This window comes from Nipponia nippon, unplaced genomic scaffold (assembly GCF_047370975.1).
Source record: "Nipponia nippon isolate SJK-2023a ecotype South Korea unplaced genomic scaffold, ASM4737097v1 scaffold_11, whole genome shotgun sequence".
NCBI lineage: Eukaryota > Metazoa > Chordata > Aves > Pelecaniformes > Threskiornithidae > Nipponia > Nipponia nippon.
Genome location: NW_028262302.1, coordinates 22,641,909 through 22,661,052, shown reverse-complemented (window position 1 = coordinate 22,661,052; position 19,144 = coordinate 22,641,909). Strand labels below are relative to the sequence as shown.

Genomic DNA, 19,144 nt, shown 5'->3' with positions numbered 1-19,144 from the left:
AATACATACAAAATGGATATTAACTAAAATGAAACTTTGTGTTGGCAGTTCCATAATCTTATCCTAGAATCATCTTGTCCCATGTGACAGCTAATACTTTGTGCACATTTGGTCTCAGTTAATGGAGCCTGGCAGGAGCAGTGCTGCTGATGTCTGTGAGGGCAAAGCAGGGTGCTTATAGAGTGTATTGCAACAGTGATCATGATTATCAGTAGTTCCACTGGGGATAAGGATAAGCAGCATACAGAGTTGAGAATGGTCCCTTGACAATCCTGGGTTCACTTGTATATTTCTTCTGCATGTTGAATAGTAGCTGCATAAAGTGATCTATGAAACGCTTGTTAAAAATATTTTGCCTTTACTGTAGAGAGAATGATAAAATGGAAAAAAGCTACTTTATGCACATAATGCAAGCCTACCAGAGCATTTACTATTGCTTAGTAATTTTGCAGCAAATTGAAAGTGTGTTTTGTTCCATTTTTAAAATTAAACTTGCACCAGAGAACTTTAATATCTCATCTACTAGGTTATGCAGATTTTGCAATTTTATAAGAACAAAAAGGAGGCAAAAAGAGCCTCATATCAAGATAAAGCTGCTGGTTGTCAGCGTGTGGGTGTGGTATGTTTGGCTGCCTTGAAAAATAAGCTATTTCCTATGGATTATGTTCCAGGGTTTTTTAATATTTCCTTTGGGACACTTTTTTAAATTGGCCTTCCTGTAATGAACTTTGCAAGGCAAAGGAAAATTCAGTTATACAGTAGATCTTTATCATCTTAATGTTTTCTTTACTAGGTCTTCTCTTAACCAGTTAAATACTTTTGATTTGAATTTATAAGCTCTTGTGTGCTATCAAACTTACCACCTGTTGAATTTACCTTTTCTTGAAAAGGTGAAGACTTGTTAATAGAACGAGTGGCACATGCTGGCATGATCAACCCAGAAGATCGATGGAAGACACTACAATTTAATGGTCCTGTTGCCCATTTTGAAGTACAAATAAGAGTGAAGTGTGATGAAAATTACTACAGTGCTCTGTGCAATAAATTTTGTGGCCCTCGAGATGATTTTGTTGGTCACTACACATGTGATCAAAATGGAAACAAAGCCTGCATGGAAGGTTGGATGGGAGAAGAATGTAAACAAGGTAGTATTGTTTGCTTCATTTTAGATTAGCTCTAATGTGTATATAATAAACTGCAGTAGATATTTCTGTAGTGTCAGTGCTGTACCATAGTAATTTTAACATATACGGACTTTGTCCTTTGAATACAAATCTGAAAAAACATTCTCTGTGAAGAGTGGAACCCAGGGCAGCATACAGTGCTGCTTGCGGTGTGTGCTGTGGGGGCTACACAACAAATTTGGGATTTGAAATAGTGAAACATCTTTTTACTAATTGACTTTATTCAATGGTGGTGTTACTTCAAAGCAAGATGATGTATTACATCTGTTAATGTAAGATTCTATTGAACAGTGATGATCTCGGTAATACAGTAGACTTTAGTCCTGTAAAATGCCCTCATAACACTATTTTTGCAAATGAAAAAGTTTTAAGTGTAATGTATGCAAAGCTGAAAGCTTTTTGATAGCTCTTAATGTGAACAGAAATTAAAGTGTAGTCGTCCTTTTTAATATACCACTCAATCAAATCTCTGCCTCTTGCCTTCAGTCTCAGTGAGTAATTAGTGCTAAAATTACGTGATGTACTTGTCTTTCTGTTGAGGGCTGCTTGTTTTTGTTTTCTGTTCCTTTTCAGTAAAAAGCCTGTTAATGAGAGGAAAGACCATTTTTAGGGCTTACTCAAGGTTATGTGCATCTTTTGAAGCTTGGGATTTCCAGCATAATACCATTCTAATATCAGGTTTAAAAAATAACTGTATTTGATAAATGTTTTGGTGCTGACACTCTTGCTGCAAACCTATTTGGTAGCAACTTTTTCAAGGAGTTACCTGAAGTTATTTTTCATAAACAGTTGTAATGGGGTTGTGCTTTCTGAAATAGCTAGCGGGAAGCAACAACTATTGGACCAAGGCAAAAGACAGTCTGTTTTGTACAAGCAACAAATAAGCTAAGTGACAGAAGCCCTAGCTGAACAGTTGCAGATTGCTGCTGTACTAATGGATACCTAGCTGCCCAGACTGATGCCTAAACCTTTTCATTTTTACAGCTGTATGTAAACAAGGATGTAATTTGCTCCATGGGGGTTGCAGTACACCTGGGGAATGCAAGTAAGTCTGCATGCTTGAGTATCTTTTTTTATGACTACTGATCTTCCTAGTATTTTCTGTGTATGTTGCTACTTTTTAAAAGTTTTCTTTAAAATGGAAAAAATTCTAATCAAAAACACGGATGGAAATAGATCTGAAGTAGGTTTCACATGTGTAAGAACTGTATATACTTCATACTGTTTTGCAATCCTATTGTGTTTTTTTGCGTGTATGGGACTCAACAGACTTGCTTCATGTAATCCAAAACTATGCCTTTATCAAATGAGAATAATCTTTTTTCTTTTTTTTTCTCTTCAAAATACTCAGGAGCTTTGATCTTAATGTACTATCTGTTCCCCTCAACAAAAAGGGGAACTTGCTCATTGGACTGTTAGGACTAGGAAATGCTCGCAATGCTAGAACACTCAAATATATGTATATTGATCACCAGAATACAGTAAGCTTCACTTTTCCAAGAAAAAAGGAGGTTTTGGTAGTAATGGAAATAAGAGTAGCAACCCTAACCTAAACTTTCTACCCCAAGTGAATGGGTTTTGGTCCCTGAATCCACAAGAAGAGAGTCTCAAATGTTCCCTTAACTTTGTGATGAAGCCTGGGTAGCTTCTGTGGTAGCAAGAGGACTTGATTGTTTCCTTGTAAAAGTTCAGGCATCTAATGCAGTATGTGAAGGGGAAATGGTGTTATTTTTACACTGGCTGTTGAAGAAATGGGACAGGTCTACTTGCAAGTTTGGGAACTTGTGTAAGTTCTTGAGTTTATTTGTGGCCAGAGTTGTATGCATCACTGTAAGAGTGGATTTGTACAGTGGTTCCTTTTTAAGCCATTGAGTCTACTTGCTTGGAATGATGTGAAACTGAACTGGCTGCCAGAACCCCTGAGAGCTGATAAATACCATTTGTGGCAAGCCGTGATAGTTTAAGGCATTTCTGCTTCATCCTTCTACTATTAACTACTACAACCATCACAGAAGTGGCAGAAATAGGATGCAGGTTGCTTAGCTTTGCTGGGCTTAGAGCTAAGCTGGGGTTGAAGTGCCAGTTTGTGAGCTGTGGCACCTGATGTGCAAACAAGTGCCATCCTGCTGGAGAGTCTGAAGTTTCTGACAGTGGGGTGTGGCAGATAACAAAGTAAATCCTAAATCATTGCACCACAGAGTGGGTTCTTACCACCCTGAGGCTTCCATCAGATGCTGCTGACTTGTAGAAGATTTGGTGTGTTGTAGCTCTCAAATCTGACTGAAAACTGCTAATTCCAGTATATGAAGTGCAGGGTTTCAGGGCATGTGCAGTTTCACTTCTGAAGAGTTATAAAACCTCCCTTAAAAGATTTTTTTCAAGGCAGGTGTTTAAACCATGGCTTCCTTTTTGTAAGAAAGAATATTTCTATTTAATGTTATTTGGGATCTTTTCATATCATTAAATATTTTGTTTGTGATTTGAAGTATTATGTGCCCCTACTGCTGTTGGTGATTTTTTTTTTAGGTTACAAGTAGAGGTTGTGGTTGAGAGCTGGGCCAGTATCACTTCTGCCTAAGTGTTCTTTCCCTTGAGCCTCCCAAGAACACATTTTTCCCCTTGAGAACCTACTCTAATGAATATTGATTCATGTAAGGGTTTCTGGAGTCCTGTGGGTATCAAAGGAGTGTCCTAGGAGCCTGTGAATGTTTGCTTTTTGAACGCAAGGAGCCTTTGAATAAAAGTGAAAAAGCAGCAGGCTTAAGCAAATGTAAAACAGTACCCTTTTTTGGAGGGGGTGAGAAGGAGTGGTGCAGTTTCCTTTTTAGCTTTCGTTTCTCTGTGATACCAGCTGTATCTGGGAAGACAGAAGTTGGAGAGGAGGAGGAAGGCTTAAAGAAGGGAATACAAAACCTTTGAAGATTGGGGGCTGGATGGCTATGGTACCTTTTTTTTTAAGGTGTCTGTCTCACATGAGCAAAGCCTTTCCTTACAGCATGTCACTTGACGTGAAGAAGCATCTAATGTTGTAAGTCTAGGTGCCCCCCTCCTAACCTGCCCAGCTAAATAAAGCTCACAAAAATAACACTGAGTCTATCGAAGGACTCTGACCAGAAATCTCCCTGTTTTCTTGGATGGTTTCTCTCATCTGAAAGGAAGTACTGGGAGAAGGAATAAGGGACTCAGTGTTTCAGATGGATTGTATGCCATTTGTCTTGTTTCTTAACACCCATCTGCTGAAGTGATAGATCTGTGATCAGCAGGCTGAAGGAAAACAATAGCTTTTCTATGTATGACCACTCTGTTTCTAGTATTGCAGAAGGTTCTCAGCTACCTCTTTAAATGTGATTTGGTAGCTTGAGCTTGTTCACACAGATATCTTTAGCTTGTATTCTGTAATAGTTATTAAGCTACATTAGAAATGTTGCTTTTAACCCAAATGGATAATACTTTCTGTAGAAAAATGATGCTGAACTAAAAATAAGCAAGGCTTACAGACATGACCTTTATCTTCAGCAGTACAAAGGAAGCTGTTATTTAAAAGAAACTGCTATGTTTGGTGCTATTGAATTATAATCTAGATTCCTTCATCCTGGTTTTTGGACAGTTGCCACTGTCATTTAACAGGTGAAAACAATGTCCTTTTTTTAATTCAGAAAGAAAATGAAAATGTGAGAAAAACATGGGTGTGAGATGTATAGAAGTCTACTGGTGCCAATAGCTACTTGGTTGCCAAGATCTGCAGTGGCATTTATAAATAGAAAAGTTGGAAAATGGTTTCCATCTTCAACTTGTATGAACATGCAGGTAACTTAAGCAACAGCTCTGAGGCTTCAGCCCAACTCTCATAGCAAGGATCTACTCTCCATGCTTTGATGTTCCAAAGTAATTTAGAGCTGTTCTTGGATTAAATGTTATATTAAAAACAGATCTTAAAAGTAGCTCAATGACTGCAGACTGAATAAAGGATACGCTGTTAGCAGTTACGATACATCATCTGTTGGGCAAGTTCATGTACCCCTTGTTTTGAGGAAGTTATGGTGGTGTGAAGTTTGACATTTCTTTTGTTTAGCTTTCATCAAAGAAATGGAAAATAAGTAGGGGATGACCTGATGTCTCAAAATGACCTGATTTGGGAAATGATTTTGTGGTATTGCTGGGTCTAGGTGATAGGTTTTTGTCATCGTGGAGGTAGTTCAGAAAAAGTAATAATTTACTGGATAATGAGCAAAATTACATCCTTGAGGAAAGCAAAAGCAACTTAGTTGGATCTTGCAAAGATGGGAAATTGCAGTCTTAAAGGTTTGTTTGTTTTTTTTTTTAATTTTATCCATATCTGGGCTCAAAGTGTCTTATTGATTGACTTCCCCAGCCCAAAGTAGCAGGAAGGATTGTCAAAGAAGCAACACTGCCAAGCCATGATGATTGGTGCTTCTTGTATGTTTTTGCATCATTTGAAGTGCTTTGTTAAATTCCATTAAACTCTAGAGAAGAATGGAGTTTGATCTAATGGCTTATAACTGGCTTAGGCTCAATCACTTTATGAAGTTATCAAAGTGAATATAGAGAAACCACAAGTGACAGTCTTCTTCCTTGATTAAAACTGCTGACTTGAGTATGTTTGGTACCACTCATAAACTGTCAGTAGGCTAACAGCTTAATCTTTCACTTCTTTGTGATCCACAGTGGTATGGGTTTGGCAGAAGTCCAGATATGCCTTGTATCTGGGCTACACTGTCATATTCCTGCCAGGATGATGGTATTTTCAGAAATCTTTCTACTTTTCCTGTTGCCTTTGAATGTTTGAATTTCTCATCCAAAGCAAAATGGAAGGGGTCAAACCCCTAACAAGCTGCTCAGCTTGTGTTCAGCTTCTGGAGCTATGGTAGGACCTAGATTATGTCCTGGGAAATGCAAGTCTCACGTCACACAACTGTGATATGAAAATTTCTTTAGAATATGTAGACTAACTGAAATGAGTTAGAAATGGGATTGTTAATAGTATTTTAATGTGAATTTGTGCAAGGTGAGCAAAGCAAGCATAGAGTTTTTAAAACTTTTTAGGTAAATTAATAGTTTAATCTGTGTTCTTTGAACTGTCTTACTCTAGAATTACTTATGAACAACATGTGACAAAGTTTTTTGCTTTTACAATGTTGGTGACTTTGTTTTTATTTAATCATGTCTGTTTGTTGTGTTGAAACAGATTTCTCAAACTTACTGCCCAGTGCCATGCCTTTTGTAGGCCTTGTATTCTACTTTGGCCCTGCTTGTGAGGCTAATTTCTTGTGTTCAGCAGTGCCCGCAGGTGCTGTGTGCCTCTCCCAAGTGGTTTTGCTCCCTTAATCTGTCACTATAAGGACCAGAACCTGCTCAACTATTATTCAATACTTTCTTTACAGAGATGCAGGAACAAAAGCCTGAGTTGCAAAATGAGCTACAACTACCTGGAGTGTTGGGGGTGTGACAGTGTTCTAGAGATCCTTTGTTAAATGTTAAAGGCTTGCATAGTCTTCCTGTCCTTTTCAGTAGGAGGCCTACCAATATTATTAATCTCTTGCTTATGTTTTCATGACAGTTGAGCGGATAACAGGGTTAGCATCAACATTTGGGAACTCTGCCTAAACTTTAAAAAAAAAAAAAAAAGCAGATGGATTCTTGTAAACTCATTCTTGGGTACAAGGTGATCTGGTGAGGCATCTCAAAGCAGGTTGTTATTGACTAACAAAAGATCTTAGAGGACTGAAAAAAGAAGGAAATACTTTCTCCCCAGAAAGAAGCAGGCATTGTAAGAAATAGGGTCCTTCCATCCTAGCTAGATCAGAAATCTCAAAAGAACACTGAAACAGGTATACCATTTCTAAACATCTAGAAAATGCTCACAGATGAGTTACTGGCTAACCAGGACTTGTCAAGAGCAGATCTAAATGATATGGCTTCCTTCCACAATTGTTCCAGAATGGAATTATGAGAAATCTCATAAGCTCTCAAATTAGGAGAAGTCTCATAAGCTGCTCTGAACAGTAAACTAGAAGGTCTTGTTTGAGCAGTGTGCTAGCTGCTGTGACATCTGATCATTTCAATTCCTGCAACTTGGACTAGCTATGGTCCCTAAAAAGCACAGAGCTACTGTTTGGCCCCGCAGGAATGCGCTTGGTACCAGTACCTGGACGTCATCTTCTGTCTCCCCTTTGATGCCAGGTATTGTATCACAGCTTCGAGTTTCAAAGAACTTGCAAAATTATTACAATTTCTGTGTGTCTCATCATATAAATTCCCTTGCCTGTTATCAAAACCAGTATGCTTTTATTATGGTTTGGTTTTTTTTATGTCCTAGGGGGGTGAGCCTCCTGGGATTGTTGGCAAGTATTTCACAAGTAGACGTATTAAGTTAGACAAAAAAGAATCCCATGTTTTGTTTCTTTATTGGTCAAGGAACTGAGGCACGCTCTGCACTCAGTTCCTTGGATGGTTAGCGGGTAGAAAGGCACAGAATATATCCTAAAGGTGGATGCTGCTTCCAAGAGAATGTGAGCGGGTGTACAGGAAGTAAAAACATGTAGTACTTTACCCTGTGTCTACAATAGCAGGTAGTGCAGACAAAGTAGAACAGTAGATCAAAGCAGTGTTGAGAACCCAATATCTATACTAAAAACAGTTAATCTTTTAAATTTTAGATTAGCTCTAGTCTGTTCTTGTGGACTGAATGCCTGTTTGCAGCTGGAACACATTAGGTGTGCTCCTGGCACACACTGTCTTACATTACCTTAGTTTAACCCAAAAGGAATCCAATTCCTTTGTTCCAAAACAGCTCTGTGATGTGAACTAACACACCATCAACACGAATGATCAGGCAGTTCACTTAAAAAGCATGCTCCTGGTGTGAACTAATGCAAGTGTAGACACACCCTTAGAGCCACTTAATGCAAGTTAACGGAGCAACCTTTCCCCATATGTTCTGTGTAAACAATTTTGAACCATCCCCTCTATCAGCTCCTTCACAAAATTCTAAAGTACTGGAGTGAGAACGTTAGCTTTCAATGACTTCCTTTATTAGAGGAGAAAAAAGTTTGTAGGGAAAGGTTTGTAGATTTTGGTCTAATAAGAATGCTGGGGGTGAGAGGAAAAGATGACAAACTTTCAGGTAATTAAATTATTTGAGTTCATTAATGACCATCTTTTCCTTCCCTATTCACAAAACCATCATGCCTATTTCAAAGGTAGGAAAGTGGAGAAAGCGCTTACTGTGACGAATCTTAGTAAGCAAGTACCATAGTAGCTATAACATTGAATCCGGATGCTCAGAATCATGGGATCTCCTAACAGCTAGACCATATTGCTGCCTGCTATGCAACAATTAATCTCTTAAAAGATTAAACAGACTTTCTTATAGTTATTTTAAGTAAATAACTAATATAAAGCTATTGTTCTGGCCTATGCAACACCATCCTGTTCACGTCATTAGAAAATTTAGTGGTTTTCCATTTAAGAGGGTTATTTCTCCCCCACCCCTGAATGATGTATTTCGCTTCTGCTCTTAATGTCACTGTTTTGCTTCGTTTTCCTGTGTTGAGTGTTTTGGCCACAGCTTCCAATTGAAATATGAGTGGGAGAAGCTGCCTTCAAAAAGCCTGCTTAAAAAATGATGTGTAAATACAGCACAATGATCTTCAGCTTTTGTAGGATGTGCAAGATACCAGTAAGGTGTAACGTGTGGTAATTAAAGGCTTATACCACATTGCCTATATACTCCCTAGGATTTTTTCAATTTATTTTTAGGCCCCATGTTTTGACCTAGACTTGAAGTAGTTTGGTTTTGATTTCCTTCACATTGACGGTTTAGGTGTACTTGTGCAGTAAGTGCTGACAAAGCTCTGTAGCTAGGTGTAGAACAGAATTTATTTAGGTATCCTCTCATTCTCAAGTATTATGAGCCTTTTTGTAACGTTAATCAGAGTGGATTAGTGACTGGGTGAAACCTACAATATGAAGTTTCTCAGGCAAACTTTCTGCACAGAAAGTTCAGGATTCTCAAATAACCAGAAGTGATTGAACCAGGAGAATAAACCATGTGTGAAGATAGTACAAAACAGCTGAGTTAATATTGGCCATTGAGAGCACCCTAAATTTTTGGTATGTAACAAGCATCTTCCTTTTGGATAAGGAAAAGCTAATCATGCAAGATGCTGAGGGACCATCATTTACAGACTATCAGGATCTGGGTACATCTGTCTTCCTTTCTGCATCATTTCCATTAACTGCCACTGTAGGATTTATCGTAAAATCATGGAGTTTGGAAAGTCCCACCTCCTGCCCAGAGGAGGTCTAGTTAGACCAGATTGCTCAGGGCCTTATCCTCATAAATAATGTATCTGTTTATGTACAGCAACATGGGATCTTTTGAATGCCTTGTGCCATCTGATTTGGAGATGCTCAGTTTAAACCTAGCTTTCACTAAATAATTGTAACGCAAACATCCTCAGAGGAAAGCAAAGACTGGTATTAGCTTTTCCTTTAATTATGACTGTTTCAGAAGAACATAGGGAAAGCATGGTTCTGTAGAAAAATCTCTTATTTTATTGAACTTGACCAGTATAGCTTTTTCAGTAGCCCCAGGAAAAGCAAAAAACCTGAATATTCTTTCTTTCTCCTTTCCCCACTTTCCCCCTGGCTCCTGCCTCTGAGTACATAGGTATCTTTGAACTATGCGTAATGGCGGGTGCTTCTGTAGGATTCCTTGATGCTGAATTTACTACTTTAAACACATTGAGATGTACTATAGAAGGTCTTTTCTCCTTGCCTTGGAATTTAGCTGCATGAAGCCCCGCTTGCTTATTGTAACCAAGTATACACTATGAGTTGAATTATTGTGTCAATGACAACAGTATTTTTCCTGCACAGTTGCAGTTTCTCTAATCTCAAGACTGAAATGTTATCTAGAAACTTTGCTAATGTTAACTCCTGCCACCTCCCTTTCCTCCAGCCTTGTGTTTAAATTCTCATTTTCTATTGCCACCAGACTCTCATCTAAGGAACATGGAAGCTGTGAAGCATGTCTGTAGAATTATCAGGATCTTTTCTGCAAGTTCTTGATTTTGAGATAACTAGCAATTGTTCTGCTATTCCTATTGCACCCTCTCTGTGTTAATCCTGACCTGAAGGGATGCTTTGGTCTGGGAGCAGATGCCTGTACTTCAGCCTTCCATCAGGAAGTTACTAAACTGTAACAATCTATTTATGGTAGCTTCTTTTGTACTGCTAATAACCCAGCAAGCGCTAAGATTAAGCCATCTCTGATTTTGTTTTGTGTGTGTTTGGTTGTAAAGACAAGTTAGAGCCGATGAAGTCAGCAGAGGGGAAGGACAAAGGAAGCAGAATCTTGATTCCAATAAGAATTTTCTTTGTCTGTTGAACAATGGGAATCCTTATGAATTCTCTAAATTTGGCTTTTTTATTTATTCAGATGTGAAAAATTTAAATTGCAGAAACTTCCAGCAAATCATTCTTGACTTGGGGGGGGGGGGGGGGGCGGCGCAGGGAAGAAGTAACTTTAGCCCACCATTAACTGCACTAGCAGTTTCCTTTCGGCTTTTACACAAGTAATTGTTACTTGAAAAGGAATTCTGTTTTCTTTGTTGTTTGTTTTTTTTTTTTTACTAGATGATGTTGCTTTTGTATCTGTATGTTTTGCACTTCTCATAGTGGATCATTAACCTTTTTTCATCCTTGTGTTGTGGCTTTGTATTTTTCTCGTAAATGACAACGTGCCCATTTCTGAATTGATTTCACTTTATTGATCACCTCTTGCTCTAGGGGTGAGCTGAGATCCATGGAAACATTATCTTTTTAGAAGGAAGTGGAATTAAAGCTGCTCTAGCACCTGCTAATGTAGGATGCAACCAGACTTCCTCTTCAAGAGGAAATCCTAATTTACTCTTCCTTGTAAACTGAAGGCTGATCAGCTTACCACATAGTAACCTTTTGACTTGTAAACACTGTGTTCCTTTGGACTGCTTTTAGCCTCTAGAAATTATCTCCCTCGGGCTTGGTGGTAACTTTAACGGTAAACTTTGACTGTGGCGAATACCATGAGAAAGCAGCGAACCTTTTCTGCTGAACTAATTTTGATGCAGTCAAGCATGCCTACAAACTCAAGTAGGTGTTTAAGATACCTTCAAGTTCTAAGAAGGTGGCTGTATTTTTCTTTGCACTCTTAATCACCAGTGCCGTGTTAAACAAAGAAACCTGTTATCCATTGGGTATGGAAAACAAATTGAGTTATTGTGATTATTTGCTTTGTGATGCAGACTTTCAGCACTTGAAAATGCTTGTTATATGTGGGTGGGGAGTTGGCTCTGGCTAGGATAGTCATGGTGAATCACTGGCAGTAGTGCCAGGTTTGGCATGGATGGAGATTTGGGTTGGGGCCAGTAAAGCAAGTTACAGTGCTTTTTTTTTTATTGTTTATTACCAGCCCCTGAAAACATTTTTCTGTCCTTGAGGAGGAAGGAAGAGATCAAATTTAGCAGGAGCAGTATTTGTTTCCTCTTACTGCTAATACAGCTAAAGAAAGCTGCTTCTGAAATGCGGGTGTTCTCCAGGCTTCTGACAGCCTTGCTTAGATGAGCAATTGGAGGCCTCTGGACTAGGTACACAGCTGAGGCTTTCCTTAGGGATCCTGCAGCTGTGGAGTTTTGAATGAGGAGCAGATACTGGGACTAAGAACTCAAAGTAGTCCTAGAACTTTATAGAAAAAAAACTGTCTTGCAAGGATCTGCATCTACATTCCTTCTGCCTATGTAAATAGTAGAAATTTAAATAACATGCTGCCAGTGTAACCTGTTCTATTCCTCTGGGGATTGATACAGCTTACTGAAATGGTGGAAGTGGATTGATTCGCAAGGAACCAAGACTCCTTGTTTATACTTCTTTTCCTTGTCGTCTTTCACGCACCCCAAAGACTTAAGAGTTTATTTTCTGTTCTTTTATGGTATTTAAAGCATGCTGATAATAGAATGGTTTTGTTAAATCTAAAAAAGTACTGTTTCCCTTGTAATGCTTTTTTCCCCTAGGCACAGGGCTCCACTGGCGTGCATGTGCCCAAGTTGCATTCAGTGGGTTTTTATGCATCTCTTTGCTGCTAGTATGGCTCTTGAATTGTTTATAAGGAATACTCTTAAAATAACAGGCAGAATTTTTTTTTTGTTGGCCCAAAAGAACAAGCTTGATATTTCATACACCTTTTAATCAAAAAGAAATATATGTTAAAAAAGAAAGGCTAATGCCTATGTTTCTTCTTTTTTTTTTTTTTTTTTTTTAAGTTTAGACTTTAACACTTTTCCTGTAGCACGAACAGTTGCTTTTGTTAGCAGAATTCTTTTACAGGATAACGTAAAGATAACTGGTCTCTGAAGAAATCTTGTGAAAACATTTCAACTCTGCTTAAAACAAATGAATTATTAATGTCTTTTGTTTCTGTTCTCTCTCCTCCTTTCTCCAAAGAGCACCCTTTTTCATAATGTCACTAGGGAACATTGACTATATAATAGAATAAATCTGTAAAAAGGGTTCTCTTGAGAAACTAAGTCCTGAGAAAATTGAGAAGACAGCTGCATCTCTGGCTGCCCTGGTCTTTCAAGACTGTAGCACTCCAGAACAAAGTAGCTAATACCTTGAAAGCTATCTTCATAGAGAGAAAAAAGCTATGGTGCTTGATGCAGTAAGCCAACAGTCTCCTTTTGAAAAGTAGTTTCAATTTCTTTATACCAATCACAACTTTTATCCTAGTGTGAGATGATTATGTGAAGATGGGACTTCTTGTGAAAGAAAAACTAATTTATGTACAGTTCTCATAACGCATAGTGTGTGGTGTTGTTTGTTGCCATGGTATGTAACATGGTTGAGCAAGATGAGTTCCAGTAAGGATGTTCAACAGGACTAGTATGTCCCTTCTAAACAGGAGAAATAAAGTTGTGCTATCTGCACATTGAACAGTTGACCTTGTTCTTGAGAATGGTAAGTGTAGTGTTCTAAATACCTGTAATGCTGATAATTAAGCATCACGTTGCTAACTTTTTTAACATGTGAACTTACATCTTAGGTGTCATTATGGTTGGCAAGGACAGTTCTGTGATGAGTGTGTCCGCTACCCAGGCTGTGCTCATGGGAGCTGTAATGAACCATGGCAGTGTAATTGTGAAACCAACTGGGGTGGCCTGCTCTGTAACAAAGGTACTTAACATTAATGTACAGGAAAAATAATTAAAGTTGCATGATTAACTGATAACTTATTAACCATTTTTTTCCTGCTAGTGTGCAACTACCTGAGTATTTCTGTGCCTCATTCTTTTATGGCAGTTGATGCCTAAACATTATGAGTATATCAAGTTTAAGACAAAAGGCTTGGAATCATCCCGACTCTTCTAACTCATGCAGTTGTCTCTTGCTCATCCTTCTCTGTTCTGTGGATAGTAATGAGATGACAGGCTAGCTAATGGAATATGGGGATGATGTGGGTGAATGATGTTCAAGCCAGAAAGGCATCTGTATGTCTGACTAGGGATTAAAACAGTGAGATTTGTGTTCCCTGTTGATTGACACTTTTCTCTGTCCAGATCTGAATTACTGTGGAAATCACCATCCTTGCCTGAACGGTGGAACCTGTATGAATACTGAACCAGATGAATATCGCTGTGCTTGCCCAGATGGCTACTCTGGAAAGAACTGCGAAATTGGTATTTCTGAATATTGCATGTATCTTCAGAAAACTGCAACTGTTTTAGGCATGGCTATGTTCTAGTTAGCCAGGTGGCATTTTTAGATGCTCGTTGTTGCATTATTTTTGTAGAGTGGAAGGCCTGTTTTCTCCTTTCCAAAAGCTAGCTTGGTTTCTGATATGCAACTCGTCCTTTCAACTTGATTGTTACTTTGTGTGACAGTGGGGATATGCCAGCTCCATCTTTCCAGCCATAGGCTAGCTATTCGAAAAACCTGAAGACAACAGAAGTGCTGCAACAGTTTCCCTTGGATTTAGATAAGACTGAGAATATTTCTTCCTTTTGGCTTCTTCACTTCCTTAATCCAAGCATGCAATTGGGCTATAGTCTCATGGAAATGGGTTACAGGTGCACCTTCCCATTACCTTTCTCCCTGCTACCCATTTTCTTGTCTTCTGGCTTGCTTGCAAACATGCATCTTATACAAGCTGGCGACTAAGGAAGAAAGTAGTGATGGACACTTCAGTTTTAACTGTGGTGTGGGGTTTTGGCCCAATTTTTAGCTGCCTTAATGTGTTGACTATTCTTTTTGATCAACTGAAATTTGATTTTTAAAATCATCTTTTAATATGGGACTCTTAATACATTTGGATTAATGATGCAGATGTTAACTGCTACGGAAATGTGTTCAAGCCCTCCTACAGAGTCACCTTGGGCAGTCTAAATGAAAAGTTAAGTGTATTCTCTGCACCCATTGGCAAAATGGAGGAAAGCATTTAAACCATATTTCTGATGAAGTATGCCTTCTTGACTAGAGTTTAACAGATCTGTGTCTATCCAACATGAAAAACTGCTTCCTATCTCAGCTGCACTACAAAGATAGTGTATTGCTTTTCATGTGTATCTGTGTATGTGTTATACAAAGACCAAAATTTTCATCTGCTGGAGACTATTGGTATTTGGAGACTTCTCCTGACTCTTCTGTCTCTGGAGATAAAGGGGCAAGTGCGCAATTTCTATTTCTTTCCTATTTTGCTTTAAAGATTTGATGTTTGGAGAAAAATGAAAACTTTCGCTTCAACTTTTTCACCTGTAGTATTCACTTGGGTGTTCTGAGGTGACTTTTCCTTGCCGTTATGGATTGTTAAATCCTTTTTTTAGATGTGATATTCCTAGTCTTCCCACTTTGAATTTTGCTATTCCTTGATATAGTTATAAGTGTAGATGGAAAGAACTCAGGTTTTTTTTTCTTTAACTCAACTGTTTGGCCTTCAGTTCACTAAACTATTATCAGCAGAAGGTTTTCACATTTAACAGGATGTAGGTTGTCTTTGAGCTTCTATAAAGCGCTCTGTGGTATTAATGATACTGTGAAAGCTTGAATTTTGCTTCAGCTGGTAGAATGTGATGCAAAGTTTTGGCTATAATGGATGAAATCTTGTCTTAGCTTGCTCTGCAAGTTGTGGGGAAGCACCTTGGCTCTCCAGATGAGGAGGCAGTGATAAAGGGAGCCGTACATTTGATGAGTTCTGTACGGATTATGAGCAGTAGATTGGTAGTAGAGCTGCTTTAGGTACTAGTACCTAACTAGTAACATCCTAGACAATGTAAATTCAGCTTGCAAACTAGATAACATCCCTGAAAGAAAGATTCCAAAAAATAAATGCTACCAACAGTTAGAAAGCCTTACCTAGTAAGAGGATGGTTTTCTTCTTTCCAAAAGCTTCCTTGGCTTCTGACAGGGAAAATATCAAAAGTGATGGCATACAACTTGTCCCTCCTACTTGATTGTTGCTTAGTGCAGGATCTGCAAGTGTTACAGCCCTACATGGAGTGACAACAAGCAGTACTGCCTGTAATACCAAGTAGCTCTATACTTTGCTGTTTCCAAGGAACAGTATTAGAATGAAGCTAAACAGATCTTTGACACTTAAACTACTACTACTGTTCAGACCTCTGCATACAGCATGTCTGTTTTGTCTCACTGAAGGAAAAAATAAGAAGTGCTGGAGCACTCCAGAGGTGGAAGTGCATGGCTGGAAGCAGTAGGTTAATAGGGAACTTCTCTAGCTCTTGGGATATTGAGATATGAGTAACTTGTCTGCCTTCAGGCATTCTAGTCAGTAGATATGAAGGATGAGGCACCTTCAGTAAAATCCTGCTTCAGTCTCCTCCTGGGAATTGTAGTCTCTGCAGCTGGGAGAGGGAGGCTCCAAACTTCTGTACAGGCACCTCTCTACTGCTCATGCTCTTGGTCACTTTAATCAGAACACAATTTCTAACCATGTAAGTTCTCCTTAACTGATATTGGAAGAGTATTTAGCAAGAATTTCTTTTTCTCTTTCTTCCCAGCGGAGCACGCTTGCGTATCTAATCCCTGTGCTAATGGTGGAATTTGTCATGAAATTTCATCAGGCTTCAAGTGTCACTGCCCATCAGGGTGGAGTGGACCAACATGTGCTATTGGTGGGTATGCATTTACTGATGACTGACCCATTGGGTTGGAAGGGTTGATGCAACTTACTTGACAGCCGTGCTCTGTGGGTATGGAATTTGGTGGTAGTCTTTTACCTTACCTGTCTTTTAACAGCCATGTATTGGGAGCCTCTGAAAAGATTAATGGTACTGTGCAGCCAGCAGTAACTATTTGATGCAGTTGAGATCTACAGGTTATCGAAAACATAGCTGGACCATATACAAAGAAATGCCCTGTTGCCAAAGCTTGTAGGATAATTTCTGACTCTTTAGCTGGTCTAAGGCAAAATACAGAATGGGTTTGTTTTAAGAGGTATAAATGTGAAAATGAAAGGTTGTCTTCTTAAAGTAGTAGAAGAGTAGATTACTCACTTAAATGCTTAAGTGTCTGGTTTGGAAGACAGGGAAGGGGTTGAAATGTATTATGGACCTATGTAATTGGTTTACATGTTGCCTGTGATTTGGAACACAGAATTTTTATCCATTTTTCAACAGCAACTATCCTCAAAAAAAATACTGGCTAAACTTGTGTCATCATCTAGGAACATGACTTTCAGTGAATGTGTTAATCGTTGGCAGATTAACTGAATCATCTTGCTGTTTGCAGACAGAAAATTTCAGACTTCCTCTCTCCCCTATCTCAAAGATGTGAGAAAAGCCTAAGTAAAAATTAGGTTAGAAATGTTAGTCTGTTCCTAAGCTTATTTGTTTGTACATTCTCCCCCTTCATCTCAAAATAACTTTAAAAAAAAAAAAACCCACAAGTTAAGCCAAATTTTAAACCATGTAATGGAAGGCACACTTTGACTTTCCAGATATTGACGAATGTGCATCTAATCCTTGTGCTCAAGGAGGGACCTGTATTGATGGTGTTAATGCATTTGAGTGTATATGTCCACAACAGTGGATTGGAGCAACATGTCAGCTTGGTAAGTAATTACCTTCTAAAGTTTTGAAGACCACTGGAGATTATTCATAAATAATGAATGACTCTGTGTAAGTGTGTTTCTGATACGATTTTTATTGAAGAAAACATTGAAGATGTGCATTGCTATTGGTACCTTGGCTCTTCTTTAGTAGATCTTAAAGCCAGAAGTTTCAAGTGAACCTGTAACTGTTTAAGCCCCGACTTAAGCTTACTGATAATAGTTCTTCTAGAATGCCCGATAACTTTTCTGTTTCAAAATACAGCATTGGTGATGGTAGCTCCTTCTTCATGGTGGCAGAACAGTGACTATAAGCTTATGGAGGCAAGGAAGGGATTTGCCCTGACTAACATATTACCTTTTTGAGTTTTGGCAAAGGGCAACAACATAAGATAACATGCATGTGCTACTACAGACAAGTGTGCATTAAAAACCTGTGGTATGTAAATGGTTTTAGTGGCATACCAGTGTATAATATGAGCTTCTGATGCTTGGATTGCATGGAAACTTTGCTTGGTGCTGTGGTAATCTGTTTCTGGGTTTGTTCTTTATTCTCTTCTTTCTTTTATCTTCTTTCACAGATGCTAATGAGTGTGAGGGGAAACCCTGTGTTAATGCTTACTCTTGCAAAAATCTCATTGGTGGATATTACTGTGACTGCATTCCAGGATGGACAGGAGTAAATTGTCATATCAGTTAGTATTTCTTTAGTATATATGTTGACCATAGGATGCTTTATTCTTTAAAAAAAGGTTTTTATGATGAGCAATAGTATACATACTTGTACAAGAAAAAACACCTGTTGTCAGGATTTTCCTAACTTCCAGCAATGTAAATTGAAAATACTGTTTGAAAATTTATTTAGAAGTGTAATTGGTATTAAAAGGAGGTTAGATATACACTTATATAACTCTAATAAATCTCTTCCTATTCACTCATCCCTGATTCTGAATAATATTGTGTACTGATTCAATTGAAAATACTTTTAGCTAAAATGTTAGATATGAAATTAGCTGATAGCATTTGATTTAATTTCTATTACACTGTAATAGAAATATATAATATGTAATTTTCTATTACATATTCTTTAAAATAAGAATCTCTTAAGATATCAAGCATCCTTGCTTTCCATTGAAACATCTAGAAAAATCCTTCTGAAAATAACTTGTTCTGCATTTTTATGCTAGACCTGGACTTTACAGCTTAGTCTTCCAGTATAAATTCTAATGCCTTGCATATTTTATCCATAGATATTAATGACTGTCATGGACAATGTCAACATGGAGGAACTTGTAAGGTAACTCTTGTTTATTGCATGCCGTGTGGAAAATAAATCTTATTCTGCCTAGTTATGAGTTATATAGTTGGCAATTACAGGTTGGTTAAATGTTAAAAGTGTAGCGTTGCACTTGCAGGCTCTTGTGCCATTTCACAAAATAATTTTATGTGGTGCTACTGCTGTTCACAAATCCAGAATATAGAAATAACTTGAATTCTTGTGTGCAAGTTCTATCAATAAATAAATCTTTCTACTTTTGCTTTTTATTTCCCCCCTTCTGTGAAGGATGAAGTGAATGGTTACCATTGCTTATGCCCTCGTGGTTTCACAGGAAAAAACTGTGAGATGGAAACAAATGAGTGTGAAAGCAATCCGTGCCAAAATGGAGGCCGTTGCAAAGACCTGGTGAATGGATTCAGTTGCCTGTGCTCACAGGGCTTCTCAGGAGTCTTCTGTGAGGTGAGGGCAGTGGTGACATTACTGCAATACTTTTCATGGATTAAATTCTTGAAAGAAACCTATCTCTGGGTTTAAATGGGAGTAACCCAAGGCTAAAGCATTACT

General features: G+C 38.3%; 1 protein-coding gene across 2 annotated transcripts in view; it reads left to right on the top strand.

The window, feature by feature from the left end:
- JAG2 (jagged canonical Notch ligand 2) overlaps positions 1-19,144 on the top strand; it is a 71,626-nt gene that overhangs the window by 32,135 nt on the left and 20,347 nt on the right. Inside the window, exons 4-12 of one of the 2 annotated variants that reach the window (XM_087747020.1) lie at positions 891-1,145; positions 2,169-2,229; positions 13,285-13,415; positions 13,799-13,918; positions 16,253-16,366; positions 17,191-17,304; positions 17,883-17,996; positions 18,552-18,598; positions 18,866-19,039. In XM_087747020.1, coding sequence (XP_087603146.1) covers positions 891-1,145; positions 2,169-2,229; positions 13,285-13,415; positions 13,799-13,918; positions 16,253-16,366; positions 17,191-17,304; positions 17,883-17,996; positions 18,552-18,598; positions 18,866-19,039 — 1,130 coding nt within the window. The remainder of the gene's footprint in view (positions 1-890; positions 1,146-2,168; positions 2,230-13,284; positions 13,416-13,798; positions 13,919-16,252; positions 16,367-17,190; positions 17,305-17,882; positions 17,997-18,551; positions 18,599-18,865; positions 19,040-19,144) is intronic. The other variant, XM_087747021.1, reaches the window with a different exon arrangement.